Source organism: Trichechus manatus, unplaced genomic scaffold (genome assembly GCF_000243295.1).
Source record: "Trichechus manatus latirostris isolate Lorelei unplaced genomic scaffold, TriManLat1.0 scaffold00221, whole genome shotgun sequence".
In the NCBI taxonomy this organism is placed as follows: Eukaryota; Metazoa; Chordata; class Mammalia; order Sirenia; family Trichechidae; genus Trichechus; species Trichechus manatus.
This window is the reverse complement of record NW_004444157.1, coordinates 17,713-35,378: the sequence shown is the minus strand read 5'-3', so window position 1 is coordinate 35,378 and position 17,666 is coordinate 17,713. Positions and strand designations below refer to the sequence as shown.

At 41.3% G+C, this 17,666-nt stretch overlaps 1 protein-coding gene across 2 annotated transcripts; it reads left to right on the top strand.

Annotated features, from left to right (window-relative positions):
• Nucleotides 1-11,091: 11,091 nt before the first annotated feature.
• On the top strand, nucleotides 11,092-12,601 carry LOC101360629 (protein BEX3). 2 transcript variants are annotated; one of them, XM_023742874.1, is made up of 3 exons: nucleotides 11,118-11,186; nucleotides 11,571-11,641; nucleotides 11,951-12,601. In XM_023742874.1, the coding sequence occupies exon 3, from the start codon at nucleotides 11,998-12,000 to the stop codon at nucleotides 12,337-12,339; it is 342 nt and encodes a 113-aa protein (XP_023598642.1). In that variant the 5' UTR covers nucleotides 11,118-11,186; nucleotides 11,571-11,641; nucleotides 11,951-11,997; the 3' UTR covers nucleotides 12,340-12,601. The 2 variants fall into 2 exon arrangements, with proteins under 2 accessions (XP_023598643.1, XP_023598642.1); XM_023742875.1 differs by lacking the exon at nucleotides 11,571-11,641 and having other exon boundaries at nucleotides 11,092-11,186.
• The last annotated feature ends 5,065 nt before the right edge of the window (nucleotides 12,602-17,666 follow it).

Genomic DNA, 17,666 nt, shown 5'->3' with positions numbered 1-17,666 from the left:
CATAGGAACGGGCAACTCCAGTTCGCAGGCTCCTGGCACTAGCATCTGGCTGGAGCAGTGGGTGCTGCTGGTCCTCAGGCCCCTGATGCTGTTGGCTAGGTGGAAGAGGTGGTGTCGCTGGTCCCTGGGCCCCCAATGTCAGTGGCCAGATGGAGAAGCGTGCATCACCAATCTGTGGGCTCCTGGCATGGATAGGTGGGCGGAAGAGGGGACACTGCCAGTCCACAGGCCCCCAGTGTGGGTGGCTATGTGGAGAAGCGGGTGCCACCATTCTGTAAGCCTCCAACACTGGTGGCTGGGTGGAGAGGCAGGGGCTGCCAGTTCACTGGTCTCCGACATGAGTGGCTGAGTGAAGGGGTAGGTGCTGCTGGTCCGTGGGCCCCCGGCTCAGGGTGCAGGGTGGTGGTGGGTGAGGTGAGTGCACTTAACTTTCTCAGGGTTGGGAGCACTCCTGCTTGGCTCTGGACGTGGGTGCAGAGTCACTCCTGCTTGGCTGCACCAGGTGATGGGTGCTTCAGCGGGGAATCCTGCTTGCTTTGTCTCAATATGGCCACACTGTGCAGGTTCAGCTGGCAAGACACTGGCAATTTGTAGTTCTTTATGTCCACTGTTTTGTTTTTTTTTCTTCCCATGGCAACATGTTTATTTAAGCTCTAGCTAAACTTTCATTTAGAAGCAAATACTTTCAGGAAAAAAAATACGTAAGAGAATATTTTCGATGTTAACCCATTACAAAAAATTAAACTTGCAGAATTTACAAATTAATATTCTGAGCAGACAGATAAATTATACATTCTTCTTCAAAATCCAATCCTGTCCACTATTTTTGTAGAGTCTCTCTTTCCACTTAGCACTTGGTCTGATTCTTCAGCCTTGCCTTTGATGCTCAGGGTTCCAAAGTTGTCACCTATATCGGATTTACATTTTTTTTCAGGTCTTTGTTGTAAGAGGGATGTTATGAGGCATCTGACAACACCACCTCCTCTACTTTACCTTTTGATTTCTTCTTTGACCCATTTACTATTTAAGAATGTGTTGTTGAATTTCTATATATTTGTGAATTTCTCAAATTATTTTTTCTGTTACTGATATCTAATTTCATTCCATTGTAGTTACAGAACTTACGTTGGATGATTTCAATCCTCTTACATTTATTTGGGTTTGTTTTATGGCTTACCATATGGTCCATCCTGGACAATATTTCTTGTGCAGTTTTAAAGAATGAATATTCTGGTGTTTTGGTGTGGAATGTTCTATAGATATCTGTTAGGTCTACAGTTCGTCCTCATTATTTGCGGATTCTGTATTCATGAATATGCCTAGTCACTAAAAATACTCATGGAACTTTCACAATTATCTGTGGACATGTGCATGCACGGAGCAGTAAAAAATTTGCAGTTCAGGTTGAACAATGCAAGTTTGGTATTTACTAATTCAGTGTTTGTGGTGTCTTTGTAGAACATAACCACTGTATGATGAGAATTGACTGTAGTTGGTTTATAGTATTATTCAAGTCTTTTCTTTCCTTGTTGGATCTTCTGCCTAGTTGTTCTATCTATCATTAAAAGCATGGTATTGACATTTCCAAATATTACTGTTATATATTTTTCCCTTCACTTCTACCCATTTTTGCTTCATATATTTTATGGCTCTGTTGTTAAATGTATACATGCTTATAATTGTTATTTCTTCCTAATGGATTGACCCTTTTATCATTATAAAATGTCTTTTTTTATCTCTAGTAACATTTTTTTTTGTTTTAAAGTCTATTTTGTCCATTATCAGTGTAGCCACTCAGCTACACTCTTATGATTGCTCTTTGCATAATATATATTTTTCTATTGTTTACTTTCCACCTGTGTATCTTTGACTATGAAATAAATATTTTTTAGACAGCATATAGTTGGATATTTCTTTTCTATCCAATGTGACAGTCTCTGCCTTTTGATTGAATTGTTTAATCCATTCACATTTAATGTTAATATTGATATTGTAGCTGGATTTATGTCTGACATTTTACTTTTTGTTTTCTATGTGCCTATGGTCCTCTATTATCCCTTTACTGCTTGCTTTTGCATTAAGTGAATATTTTCTTACGCTTTTTTCAGTATATTAAGTTAATTTTTAGTAGTTGCTCTAGAGATATTCACATCTTAACTTATCAAAACCAACTGCAGTTTTGTGCTAGTTTAATCCAAGTGAGATATAGAAACCTTTTTCCTATACAGTTCTATTCCTTTCCCCCCTTTTTGTGGTATTATTGTTATACATATTACATCTATTAATGCTACAAACCCAACAATACATTGTTATTAGTATTAATTTACCATCTGTAGTCTCTTCTTAGCCCAGTACAACTTTGCTCACACCTACGTCTTTGTGTTGTTATTGGCAAATGTATTACAAGTATATTAGATATATCTGTTTTATGGCCTGCTCCTCTCCCCAGGCAAAATCTCTGAGCCAGGGATCTGGATCTTGGGATGGAGACAATGACACATTTCTCTCTGAATAACACCCTTGATTTAAGAGTTGATCACTGGGTGGACGGGGAAGGCCATAGTCTGAAGTCTTTTTGGCTTGTTTCTCTTGCCGTGGAACTACTGCCTTACCAGCTGGTGCAAGGGTAATCAGAGCCCCAGTACTCTCAGCATTGTTGTGCCCGTGGTACAGCTTCCACTCCATAAGAAAGAGCTGTGTGAAAAAAGGGAGCCTCCACCACTTGACTGCACTCAACCAGAACTTAACCTTAGCAACAGGTAGTCAGGGACAGGATGAGAAATGCTGATGTTCTGCTCCTCCTGGAAATAAATCCCTCTGAATTGGGAACTGGGGTGGGGGTGGGGGACAGGAGCTCTGTATTCTTGACTGCCAGACGGTAGTAGAGTTTCTGCCTGGCTGAGCTGGGAGCTGGACGGAGCAGTTTTTTGGTTCAAATACCACAGGCTCATTTTTCTTACCAAATTTTAATAGATTTTCTTGAATAAATGTTTCCTTGTTTGCTGTTTTCCCTTAGGACCATTTCCAGAGACTTTAAATGGTTGTTTTAAAGTAATTTTTACTAGTTTCACTGGGTAGTCCTGGTGGCACAATGGTTAAGTGTTCGGCTGCTAACCAAAAGGTCGGCAGTTTGAATTCACCTGCTGCTCCTTGGAAACCCTATGGAGCAGTCTACTCTGTCCTATAGGGTTGCTATGAGTTGGAATCGACTCAATGGCAACGGGATTAGTTCACTGGAGAAAGGGTCCACAGAGCTCCTAACACTATTATGTCAGGAGTCAATCTCCTAGACATTATTTCCTCCTGGAAGACTTGACTGGCCTCAGCACCTCTGCATTTGGGTTAGGTCCCCTTCCTCTGTGCTCCCGGTGCCCCGATCAGCACTTTACCACGCTCTTTTGCTGGCTTTGTCCCATTAAACAGTGTGTTCCATGATAATACGTAGGCTATGTGTGCCTTGTTCTCCCTTATATCTCTAGGGCCTTGCCTGGCACATAATAGATAACAAATACTGGCTGAACTAAGTGCCTATTTCTTATATCTTTATTAGGTACAAAGAGCTATGTCCTGGGAATAAGAACTCCTAAATGAGGATCTGATAGTGATATGTGGATATGGGCAGGCAGTGCCTATCACAGAAAACTGCTCAAACAATATATGTTGAATAAATAAAGGAATGAATGAGATATAGACATTGTGGTTATTAATAAATGAAACTGAGTAGTGATTAAGGGCAGGGACTCAGGAACTAGATTATATCGGTCTGAATTCCAGCTCTACTATTTCCTATCTGTTACTTAAACTTTCTATCCCGCAATTCTCTTATTTGTAAAATGGGGAATAATATTAGTACCGACCTTATAGGACTTTTGAGAGGATGAAATGTGATAATGAATATATATATACAACGTCTGACATATATTAAAAAACCAAAACCAAACCAGTTGCCGTTGAATTGATTCCAACTCATAGCGACCCTATTACCAAAACCCATTGCTTTTGAGTCAATTCCAACTCACAGCAACCTTATTACCAAAACCCATAGCTGTTGAGTCAATTCCAATTCATAGTGACCCTATGTGTTAAGAGCTACGGCTGCTAACCAAAAGGTCAGCAGTTCAAAACCACCAGCCGCTCCTATTTTCTTTTCATCACTATGTATGTACGTTTAAGAAAACTAGAATAATTCTGTACATACTATTTCATAACTTGCATTTAAAACTAATGTTTATTTTATTGTCCTATTTCCAACCTTGTCTAATGACTTTGCATATCAGTACTCTATCAGCACACAGATGGATAATTGTGGACAAATGTGTGCAACTTTTTTTGGTAAAATTAATTTCTTAGAAAGCTTAAGGTAAAAAAATATGGGTGGGGCAAGATTGTGAGAAAAAAAATATATTTATAGTGTACATATATATTACCATGTAACAGCATATATAATATATATATATTACATTTAGTTCCAAATGACACTACCTTCAGAAGCATAAATAAAAAATAATGTTTTTGTCTGTTTGCTTTTTCTGGCCAAGCAAGCAGAAAACACATTTTTAATGATTCAAACATAGTTACTATAGATGAGATGATTCTAACATGACACTTCTGTAATATAAGCATTCACAGTCTTCTCGGTATTAAAACATAATACAAATTACAAGATAACACCCCTGCAAAAAATTACACCAATTTCAACTTCCAACAACCATGTATGATAGTGCATATTTGCCTACATACTCGCCAACACTGGGAATTACCAATCTTCTTAATTTTTGCTATTTCACTTTTGTTTTATTTTTAGATGTCTATGATATTTAATGAGACTGATTCATATCCTTTTAATCTCTTGCTTAAAACCCTCCAATAGCTTCCCATCACATTTTAAATAAAATCAAACTATTTACCATGGATTAAAAGATCTTCCTACCTGATATTGCTCCTGATATCTCTGACTTGATCTCTTACTGGTCCTGGCTTTGCTAATAATGCTTTAGTCCCACCAGCTCCCTTTCTATTCCTCAAAGGTGCTAAATAGTTTCTCACCTCAGGTCTTTTACACTTGCTAATCCCTCTTCCTAGAATGCTCTTCCTCAAGCATTCAGCATGACTTCTCTTTCTCATCATTCAGGCCCCCATTCAAAAATCATTTCCTCGAGGAGGCTTTAGCTGATTAATCTAAAGTAGTGTTGTAGGGGAAAAAACATCACAAAGTTTAGTAAAGCAAAAAGGAAGTTTTATTCAGCGTATATTCAAAAAGGCAAAAGTGGGAAACGGACAACCATTCTGCCAGAGCCATGTCTGCCTAAGTCCAAGGAAATATCACAGAACAGACAAGAGTGGGAAAATGGACAAGCATGCTGCTAGAGCCATGTCTGTCCAAGTCTAAAGAACATTACAGAATAGGCAAGAATGGGAAAACAGACAAGCATGCTGCCATAGCCATGTCTGCCTGAGTCCAAAGACCATTACGGAGCCATCTGTATATATTAACATTACAAATGAACAAGACCATTGAAAGCTTCACCTTTTCACAGATTGGCTAGAAATTGTGATCCTACATTTCTAATTGTCTTTCTTAACAATCATTGGTACAGGTTTCAGTAACAGTCAGGAGGGTCTTCATTGGTCCAACAAATTTCTATTCACTAAATGCTAATAAAAAAAGATAAGAGTAGAAAGTCTTTTGTGTTCTGATTGATCGGCTTTATGTGAAAGTTTCCCTAAAAGATATTTTCCAAGATTATCTTAGCTATTGTCTTTATACCTCAGGGCCCAGTTGATGTATCCTTGTGAGTCCTTGTGAGCCCTTGTGAGCCCTTGTGAGCCCAGCTCCAGCTGGGTCACATTCTCTATGCTCAAGAACAGGGAATAATAGCTCCAACATTATTTCCTGAATCAGTATCCTATGCACCCTAGGCTGCTTTCACCTAGTCACTCTATACCACATCTCTCTGTTGCATTTCCTTCTTTGCCTGACTGTTGCTACTCTCCTGTAAGCTCCATTGCTATCCATCCCTATCTGAAATTACCTTATTCATTTGATTACTTGTTTGTTTTCTGTTTATACCTACTATAATGGAAGGTCTTTAAGAATAGTGTTTGGCATATGGTACATGCTCAACTATTACCTGCTGAAGTAATAAACAAATATTCTATTTTATTGATCATGTTTGTTTCTTTTGTAAATTATGTATTCCCATCCTTTGCTCAAGGTCCCTGAGGGGAGGGGGGCTCCAGCAGTTTGCACTCGACTACTAACCAAAAGGTTGGTGGTTTGAACCCACCCAGCAGTGCCACAGAAGAAAGGTATGGCAATCTACTTCCATAAAGATTACAGTCAAGAAAACTCTATGGAGCTCAGTTCTACTCTGTAACACAGGGGGTTGCCATGAGTTGGAATCGACTCTACTGTAACAGATTCAGTTTGTTTGTTTGTTTATTCTGTGGTCACTCTTCTATTGGTATGCTGACTTTTTCTTGTTAATTGGTAATACCTCTTTAAACATAATGGATGTTAACTATATTTTTCATTTGCATATGGCTCAGACATTTTCCCCCAATTTGTTCTTTGTCTTTTCAATCTGTGTGAAGGATCAGGTTTGCTTTGTTGCATTGGGTAGTAGCAATGGAGCTTACAGGAGAGTAGCAACAGTCAGGCAAAGTAAAGTGACCTCATGAATGTTTACACATGACTTTTCTGATACTTTTCTAAGCTCATCCCCAAATCTAAGGGAAAGTAGGAATGGTATTAGCCTAGGCCTGTAGCAGGAAGGCTCAAAGGAGTTCTCTTAGCCCATATGTAGTCTAGCTCAAGTCATCAGTTTAGGAGACTATACAGGGCAGAGCTTCTTTTCCACAAGAGTCCTGAAAACAGGGAAGAGCAGCCATGGGTCTCTTGGTATCTTGAGATATCATTTGCCGTCCCTGAAATATTATTATTATTAGGTGCTGTCGTGTTGGTTCCAACTCATAGCAACCCTATGTGTGAGACAGAGCCCCCACAGCGCTGTATTAAAAATCCTGTTTTCTTTGCTTGGCTTCCTTCCCTACAGTGTTGTATTAAAAATCCTGTTTCCTTTGCTGGGCTTTCTCCCCCCTACAGCTTTGCATTTGAATGCTGCTTTTGCTTGGAGGTTACATGTAAACCCCACTGTGCCTGCATAGTATGATTAAGAATGTTGCTGACATAACTTGTATGAACTCCTGTCATAGATTGAATTATGTCCCCCAAAATATGTGTATATCAATTTGGCTGGGCCATGATTCCCTGTATTGTGTGGTTGTCCTCCATTTTGTGATTGTAATTTTATGTTAAAGAAGATTAGAGTGGGATTGTAACACCCTTACTAAAGTCACTTCCCTGATCCAATGTAAAGGGAGTTTCCCTGGGGGTGTGGCCCGCACCACCTTTTATCTTACAAGAGATAAAAGGAAAGGGAAACAAGCGGAGAGTTGGGGACCTCATACCACCAAGAAAGCAGTGCAGGGAGCAGAGTGCATCCTCTGGACCTGAGGTTCCTGCGCTGAGATGCTCCCAGAACAAGGGAAGACTAACGACAAAGACCTCCCTCCAGAGCCGACAAGAGAAAGCCTTCCCCTGGAGCTGATGCCCTGAATTTGGACTTGTAGCCTACTAGATTGAGAGAGAAGAAATTTCTCTTTGTTAAAGCTACCCACTTGTGGTATTTCTGTTATAGCAGCACTAGATGACTAAGACAACTCCCTACTTGTAAACCTCTTAAACGTAACATGCCTGCTCACCCTTGGGGAGAAGTCTTGGCAGCAGTAGCTCCAACTGACTACTGTTCCTTGTACAACAAAATAAAGGTGGCTTTCCTGTTCTCCTATCTTGGTCTCTCATTTATTGGCCAATACAAGTCATGCCGAGCAAGAACCTTGGGTTTCCACCCAGTAACGTGTACAACAGAACGAAACACTGCCTGGTCCTGCGCCAGCCTCACAACCGTTGCTATGCTTGAGCCCATCGTTGCACCCACGGTGTCAATCTATCTTGTTGAGGGTCTTCCTCCTGAAATATAGAAAATAATATTCCATAGCTCTCCAAAAGATAATGAGGTGCTGAATATTTGTTCATTTCACATTCGGATACCTTAGCCTTTTATTACTTCAGCCTAGATCTCTTGAACAAAATACACTATCTGCCACATGTTCTAAACTCCGCCCGTGACATCCTTAAAATTTCACCAGGTCTATTCCCCATTCTGCCAAGGTCTTGGCATCAAAGTTATAATGGCCATAACTTACAGGAAACCTGGAGCAGGCATAATTTTCTACAGTCTTAATACCTAGTTCCAGTTTAATAGGGTCTTAAATTTAGGAAAAAAGAGATAACTACAATAAGTGCAGCAACGAAGCCTCAAGAAGACTCTAAAAAACGACTCTAGGCGGCAGGAACAGAGATATCCACACCCACAGAGCCCACTAGGGCTCAGACTACCTTCTCCTTGTCCTTTCACAGAAGATTAGAATTGTGGGTTCTGGGTTTGGAATGTTTGTGTAGCAGAGAAGTGTTCTGTCTTACATTTCCCCTCCTTCTCTATGTTTACTCAGATGGTTTGAGAGTTTGAAGGAATGATCTCAATTGACACCTCACACATTGTAGTAAAGATAACATCATTTCCAAGACAATTTGTGCCTATCTCAAAACATTCCTGCATTACAACCAACCTCCTATATAGCATAATATCTGACCAGGAAAAAATACAAATGTATGTTTTCATTCAAGAAAATTTGTTGATTTCAAACAAAAGACTTACCTAAGATGGGCGAAAAGGACTACAGCAAAGCATTTAGCCATTGAGAGAAAAAAATTCTACTTGCTAAGCCTCATATTCAAAGGTTAGGTCACAGTTGCTTCTCGGCTTTCAGGGGATTCTTTCTAGGTAATTCCTAAGCTTCATAAAAGTTTTTCTGTATTGCTCTAAATACAGTCCCCTGGATGAAAAGCAGCCAATTAGCCTCAGTACAGGATTCATTCATTCAACAAATATTCACTAATCACTTACTTGGTGCAAGGAACGCTATAAGTCACTGGGTATGCAAAGTAGAACAAAGCAGATGTATCTGGGTGCTCACGAATTTTGAAGACAACTGGATCCAGCTAAGGAAAGAATTAAGCTCTGCCTACTCTTCAAATGTTGTATAGAAACCATCCAATAATGTGAAAAATAAGAGTCAACTTCACTGATGGTTTACTAGGCTCTATGGTCAGTTCTTGACATATAAGTTAATTCTCCTAACTCTTTTAGAAGGAGTCGTGGTGGCGTAGTGGTTAAAGGGCGTGGTTGCTAACCTAAAGGCGGGTGGGTGCGCCTTGGTAGCGATTTACAGCCTTGGAAACCCTATGGGGCAGTTCTACTCTGTCCTATAAAGTCGCTATGAGTCCAACCGGCTCAAAGGCAGAGGTTTTTTTTTTTTTTTTTTTGGAGTCCTGTTTTACAGAGGAAGCAGAGACCTTGATAATTGACCCAGTCACATGCAGCTAATCTGGATTTGAACCCAGAGATGTCAGATACCACAGCTCATACTTCTAATTTGCATCCTTCCAGTTAGTATAGGAATGTGGGTCCAAAACTTGAGGAGAGAGCTTTTTTTTCTTTTTTTCTTTTTGTCTGGCTTGTCTTGCCTCAGTGCGGCATATAACACTTTTTGTTCAGGAGCCTGGTGGCGCAATAGTTAAGTGCTTATCTGCTAACCTAGAAATGTGGCGGTTTGAACCCACCAGCTGTTCCACGTTCCACTGTAGAAAAGACCCGGCAATCTGCTCCCCTAAAGATCATAGCCTAGAAAACCCTATGGGGCAGTTCTACTCTGTCACGTTGGGTCACTGTGTGTCGGAATCTCTACGGCACCCAACAACAGTTCCTTTACCACAACCAACAGCTACTAATTTTTTTTGTAACGATGCCGCTTTCCTAAAGACATTTGTGTTTTCTAGTATGATAATTTTTTTTTTGAGGGTGAAAAAGATTGCAAGTTGGGGAAAAGAACATTTACACTAAGGATGAGTTTCAGTCTCCGGTTTAGTTGCTTCATACACACCCTGCTTATTTCTAATATACATATTTTTAATCATTCAACCCAAAAGGCAGATGGCTTTGGGACTAACTTCTGCATATTATGTACTTAACTTCTGAGATCATTATAAGGAGATATTTGTAGGAGTGTTTGGGATAAACGTCGGGGATGAAAAGGCTCCTCCCCTCCCACTGTGGTATTAAAAACATCTCACAAATTTATATAACATGGCCAAAATCTGACAACTGGACTTCTCACTGAAAATTTACTTCACAGATAATTTAGAAAACACCAACTGTCTACAGAAAGATTCCCTCAATTTCTGATTTTTTTAAACAAAATTTTGAACCAAGCTAGTATGTTTCAAAAAGTGATGATGTGTGAAGCCCAGAGAAAATATTTTCTTTGTGGTACAGGTGAACACAATGAGGCTTTTTACTTCCTCAGGTTGAAGCATTTCTTTTCAGAAATGGAAACTAATTTTTAAATTTTTTGAAGCACGCTGATTTGAAAACAAATAAAGAGAAATTATTAGGAAGGATATATACAGCGCACTCTGCCTCCCTGCCTCCCTTTCTGACAACTCCCCTTTGCCCTCCCCACCCCAGCCCTCATTCTAAATGTCATAGAAGGGTATGACTGCAGGGGACATGGTGGGCATCCGTGGCTGTGCATATGCAGGGTGTGTGTGGTGTATATGGGGAACACGTGGCAAGGGAGACTAGGAGAGAAAGCAGAAAAGGCCAGCGCCTGTGCAGGCGGTGGGGGGGTGGTGGTGCGCAGAACCTCCTTGGTAACCAGAGAAGCGCAAACTCCATGCGCAGAGCGGTGATGCTACTTGTGGCCCTGGGGATTGGAGAGAACTGAGACGAGTGACAGGCGGTGCGCGCAGAGGCACCGCGCAAGGAGGGGTGGAGGGAGGTGTCTACGTGTGTGTGGCGGGGTGGGGGGTTGGGGGGTCCTGCTGCACTGCCCGCCCCCGAGGGAAAGGGGAGGGCGAGCTCGGCGGTGACGCGCGGCCCTCACGTGACCGGGAGCTGCAGAGCGGCGGAGCTTTCGGTGCAGTCGTCACACCAGTCTGGGTACCAGCTCCCTGCTGCCCGGCGCACGGCGGACTGGCATCGGGCCCGGGCAAACCGCAGCAGGTAAGGCTGGGGGCCCGCGCGCCTCGCCAACCGCAGTCGCCCGCTGACCTGGTGGCCGGCGCTGGGGAACAGCGCGGCGGGTCCCGGCCAGCTTTCCCCACACTCGGCCTTCTTGGGAACAGAAATGGTGGCCCCCGGTGTTGGGCGGGGGGCGCAGGAGTGGCTGGGCTTCCAGGGAGGGCAGCAGAGCAACTAAGAGAGCGCTGGGAAATCACCCCCAAGTCCTCGTAGGAAAATGGCGAGCACCGCGCGGGCGGGATGGTTTGGGGGGGGCGGTAGGCGGCGGGCTGGGGACCTGGGTCCGTGGGGCCCGGGTGGGGCGGGGCGGTGCCGAGCGCTTGGCCACAGCAGCAGCCCCTCCCCCCCCACCTCGGCCGTCTGCAGGTCTGAGGGTCGCAGCAGCACACCTGGCGGCGAGGATCGGGAGGAGGAGGAGACTGCCAGGATAGGCCCAGGTCGGTGCGAGGGACCATAGGGGGCGGGGGCGGGGCACAGCCCAGTCTAGTCTGAGACCCCAGTCACCCCCTGCCCCGCCCCGTCCTCCATTTTGGTGCCTGCAGACGCCTGGCGATGGAGCGGTAGGAAAAAATGGTGGGCTTGGGGGAGGGAGGGGAGAGGACTGGGAGCCCCCTAGAGGACGCGCGAGTCCTTTCAGGTGGGAAATAACGAAATTTTACAAAACCACCCTTTTGAATTCCAGAGCTCTGAATCCCGCTGGTCAGTACACCAAGCATTCTTTTGCTCTTCTTGCTTTTGTCTTTTAGGAATACTTGTGTTAAAAGAACAACAACCCGGAAAAGAAAATTTCATCATGGCAAATATGCACCAGGAAAATGAAGAAATGGAGCAGGCCCCCATACAGAATGGAGAGGAAGCTCGCCCTTTGGGGAGGGGCGAAGGCCATCAGCCTGCAGGAAATAACAGGCGAGGACAGGCTCGCCGACTGGCCCCTAATTTTCGGTGGGCCATACCCAATAGGCAGTTCAACGATAGGATGGGTGGAGATGGAGATGATATGGAAATGTTCATGGAGGAGATGAGAGAAGTCAGGAGAAAACTTAGGGAGCTGCAGTTGAGGAATTGTCTGCGTATCCTAATGGGGGAGCTCTCTAATCACCATGACCATCATGATGAATTTTGCCTTATGCCTTGACTCCTGTCATTTTCCATGAGATGAATACTGTGATTCCCGCTGGGGTTTTCTTTTTTCTGTTTCTTTGCATTTTCCTGATACACCTTTGCTGATCTGTTTGCTGTGAACCTTATATTATTTTTATGTGTTAGGTAGATCTAGTGTGTTGTTACCAGCTTCTAAATGAAGATTGCCTTTGTACCCAGTATAAGTTTCTGTCAGCAGTCGAGTTTCACCTATTTGCATGGAAAGATGTAAAGTTAATAAAGCAATTAAAAAGCAATCTGTATACTTAGGATTGTCTCATTAAAAAAATGGAAACTTATACATAACATATGAACCCCCAAAAATCTGAAATTAAATACACCAGAGTGTTAACTGGGGACCATTTCTGTGTAGTGGGATGATATGTAACTTTTTCTTTTATTGTCTGGAACTTGAGAAGCAATGAAAAAGATTTTTCAGTGAGCCTATGAATGCAGTATAGGCACATAATAAATACTGTTTCAACAAAACCTTAAGGATCTTCCAGTCTTCATAACTGGAATATACCCTCCCTTTATTACAGATACATTTCTTTAACCGTTTAAAGGATGAATTTTGGGTTTTTGCCATGTTTTTTCACTAGTGGAATGACTGCTGAATCATTGTTTGTTGGTAGTTTTTTATTATTTGAAAAAAACGGGGTGCCAATTGCAAGCAGTCCGTATCGGTACCATGTTCCATGAAGTACATCACACAAATGGTACCTATCGGTACCATGGCCCAGGAACTGTATAAAAGATGCCATCAGGGAGTTAAGTGCTTTATAAAAGATCTCAGCAGAAGGTGAGCACTTTATAAACAATCTCAGCAGGGAGGTGGCTAATGCAAGTGGGCCATTTTGGTACCATGTTCCATGAAGCACATTGCACACGTGGTACATATCAGTACCATGACTCAGGAAGTGTGTCACAAACTGTTTTCACCCCAAAAATAACTCATTTACTTGAATATTTCCAAATGCCAGTACCCGTACCTTCCCAATAACACAAAGCAAATGGTAAACGTGCTTGCAAGCCTGATCTTGCTGTACAGAAGCCAAAACACAAAATTTTCACACAATCACTCCTCTGGGAAGCACCTTCTCATATGAATGGCTCTTGACACTCAAATGTGGTGCAGACCAACTTCCTTGTTTTTTAGGCAGTTGCAGCAGTATCCACTATGATGCTAAAGTGGCTCAAATGCCTACCAATAAACCCCAGGGGTGGAAAATGTCTCTGGGGTATATATCTCCCAGGGCCAGTTTTCTCTTCCATGAAATGGGGAACAAGGTTTGCCTAACTGGGCTGCTGAATGGAATGGACAAGGTGTGGAACTGTGTTGGGCTGGCTCCTATTCAAGTAGCAGCATTTGACAGGACCCTGGCCCCCATCAGGTACTTGGGAAGGGCAGAAGGGAGTTGGCACTCATGCTCACAAGTCTAAACCCAAATACTGTGAGTTCCACCATGTCATTCCTCTGACAATTTGCCATCTTCCTGCTCCCCTGATTACTGCCATGTCAGTTGGGCATGCTTCCCGTTCTGCTGGATCCTGTCCCTTCTGCTTACAGTGGCTGATGTGCTGGAGTCCTCAAGGTAATAAACCCACTGATTTCTATCAAGTCCCTGGTGAGCCAAATCCCCCTTTGGCCCCTATAGAGGTGTAAAGAATAACCCTCTGACCTTTAGAGGATATTTATCCAAATGAGTACCATCCCAATTGTTCTTGGGATAACACTGGTTCTTAGCAAAATAATCCTTTCTGTTTTTATTTTTGTGCCCCCCTTCTTCAGAGAACTCAGATGAATGCACTAAGGTCTGGCTCAGGAGACCCACCTAGGTGTCAGAAACCACGCTGTGCTCAGAATTACACTACTACAGACCTCCAAAACACAAACAGTCTGAAGGCTTTGCTTTTTCCAGTCTTTGTACCGTTGTCATGAAATTTTTCCACGGAGACCCTTGGCAGGCCTGCCCAACCAATTTAACAGTTACCCAGACATGTAAATTACACCGGGGGACACATTTTAGCCAAAAGTGAAACACAATCCCTTCCCATATCCAACCCATCCTCACCTGAAACACGATAAACTGCTTTGTAAGACCTTAACTATAGTAAATATTAGCCATTATCATTTCCATGCAGGCCTGTGCCCAGTTCAGAACAATGATTTGTCTGAATCGTCCTGGAGCTCAGTTTCTAGTATAGTGCCTGTTTTAGTATATATTTGACTATTAATTCTTCTGATTGATTAATTAACTATGATGGAGTTAGGAACCCAGCTCAATACTGTCCTGACTGTCCCTAACTAAGTGGCCTAGGGCAAGCAACTTTACTTATCCAGAAAGTATTACTTTTCAGTTCCAAGTGAACGTAGGAAGGAAAGTTTCTGACATAAAACCTGTAATCTTTTCTGAAAAACCTGTATGTTCCAGCATCAGAATCACCTAGGGAGAATGTTTAAAATGCTGATACTTGGGTGCCCCTCCCACCAACTACTCCCTACCCCCACCTTCACCCTCTGACTCACCTGAATCAGGAACTATGGTTTTCACAGTTCCCCAGGTGATTCTGATGCATCTGAGTTTTAAACAATATAGACAGAGAGAAACACTGGCAATGATTGCATCATTTTACAGATATTAGCTTGAAGTTAGCTTACTTACTTGATTCCACAATTGATGACACACTTTTGGAAAATATAACATTTCTAAAATTGGATTGCATGAAACAATGTTTCTCTGTTTAAATTGATACTGTTTTATTTCTCTTTCCAAAGATCCTATCAAATTAATTCATTATCATGAATTTACTATCAATAATGAATGTCTAATAATAATTACAAAATTATTGAACAAATTAGACATGATCATTTCCATGCAAGACTGTGCCTGATTCACAACAATGATTTTGTCCTAATCACCCTGTAGCTTAGTTTCTAGCACACTGCCTGACTTAGTAGACATTTAGTACTGTAATAATGTATTTACTTACTAATTTCTTTACTAATTTAATTATTAATCAATTATAATTTAGCTAAGCAACTAGTATATAACAACAATTAACATTTTTGTGTCTGTGTGTGGTGTGAGCTGCATTTCTTTCTTTATACTCTCATATTTCAAAAGTCTCTTTGGGGAACATTTTAAAATGTAATGCTTTTTATAATTTTTATGTAATGCAAGGTCATGATACATATTTGGATCATGCAGAAACTATAGGAAGAATATAAACAAAACCACAATCTAATCATCCCGAGATAGCGCTTGTAATTTTTTTTCAATCATTATCCTGTAGTCGTGATAAAGGCCAGGCTCAGCGCCTCTTCTGAGGAATACTGCTTCTTATAAAGCCCCTGCCAAGGAAACAGTTTCAGCTTGTCATGTTAGTTATTGTTTTCAATCTCTCCGTTCCACTCATCAAGGCTAATTGGATCACATTTGATCAACTTTCAGTTAGCTCCTGGTTTTCAAAACTGTCAAGGTATTGGCCATCACATTTCAGCAGGTCCACTCTCAGTTGGCAAATGTGAGAACATTAAGCGAATACATGTATTGAATACAATAGGACAGAGTACATATTTCTTTATGAAACATAAAAATTGTCCCGGAAGTAGAAAAAGGACTGGATCATATGAATGAAATGGACAAAAGTCCCATGTCTAGTCTCTGTGCCTTTCCTGACATCGCATAGATCGTGTAATAAACATACTGATTTTGTTTAGAAAGATCCAGTTTTTAAATTTTCAAGCAGATAACATGTCGTTACATACTAGGTTTAGTTGCTATCTCGCATGTAACCAGTCGGAATATTTTCTAAGTGATATAAATATGCATGACCAAATAAATAAGGAATTTGAAAATCTTAATGTTTGTATTTGTTTGAATCTTTTCCCCCAAATATTGTTTGAAAAGTTACAGTTAGCATGTTTAAAAATCTACTTGTTCCCTTGTAGCTGATAAGAACTATTTTGTACTTTGTATAAACTTTTCTGAGTTGCATAAGAGAGACATCCTCAGATGTATGCTTATTAAAATGGAATCATTTTTCCACAAATAAAAAGAGCTTTATCGTATTTCTGATTGTAAAATACTGCATTTATAAAGTGGTTTTTGTTGTTTTTGAGACAGAAAAAAAAATATACTGAGAAGAAAATTTAAAAATCTCGCTTGCAACACCCTGTCTCCTTTTCTGAGACCACATGATTATCAATCCATTTCCATCTTTCTTATCTGTTTTGTCGCTAAATTAATAGATGTTATTTAGTCTCTACGTTAAAGTTTGATTTTTAAAAGAGGAGGCAAACTAAATAATGTGTCAATCTGTTTAAAAGACAGTGAAGATCTAGATAAAAACATAAAAGGCCAACAAACAAGAGTCATAAATTTCGAATTATTTTTGAATCCTTTAGCCAGTAATATAAAGTTAGTAGTTAATAGCATGACAATTCCTTAGTGATTACTGTATTCAATGGTAAAAAGGAGGTAATAAAATCCCGGGTTGCTGTGGGAACCAAATGAGATAAAAAGCCTATGAGCTGTTTGCTTCTTGTCCTCACCCGCACATGCAGGACTCCAAGTCCTCCTGATTCCCTTAATGTGTTGGGAATAGTATCCAATCGCACATCACAAGCCCACTCCATTCTTCTGCTGTGTGATCCCCTCCACACCACTGGTTCTGCATTCTCCACTGGGTCTCATCACTACAGATTTATCTGGATGCCTCAATGTGCTAATGTTTCAGTCTGTCTCCTACAGAGGTGTGCCTAAATTCCTTCTACCTGCCTTAGAGTTATACTAGCTAAGGTGGGTACGATTTCAGTGATGCTTGGACCATGGTATGCTGTACATGTTTAGCAAAAACAGGTTGTTTGTGGTGTGTGTGTGTGTGTGTGTGTGTGTGTGTGTGAACAGCTTCCCTTTCTTCATAAAGCTCAGATATTAGGGGCTGGGTCTTGCTTTCATTCACTCTGATAATCTCTCATATAATTGGATGATTTAGATGATTTCCACTTAAAGTGATTATCAATATGTTTGCCTCACAACTCGATGATGCTCTGTTAAATCTCTTTGCTTTTTCTCTTTGTGTTTCATTTTGAACAGCTTCTATTGTTATGTCTTCAGGCTTACTAATCTTTTCTTCTGCAATATCTAATCTACCATTAACCCCAGCCAGCATAGTTTTCATTTCAGGCATTGTAGTTTGTTTGTTTGTTTGTTTTTTTATATTTTATTGTACTTCAGGTGAAGGCTTACAGAACAAATAGTTTCTCATGAAACAGTAGTACACATGTTGTTTTATGACATTGGTTAACAACCCCAC

Bases quoted from the DNA above. Each gene is read 5' to 3' on its own strand.
- LOC101360629 (XM_023742875.1), top strand. From the start codon at position 11,998: ATGGCAAATATGCACCAGGAAAATGAAGAAATGGAGCAGGCCCCCATA.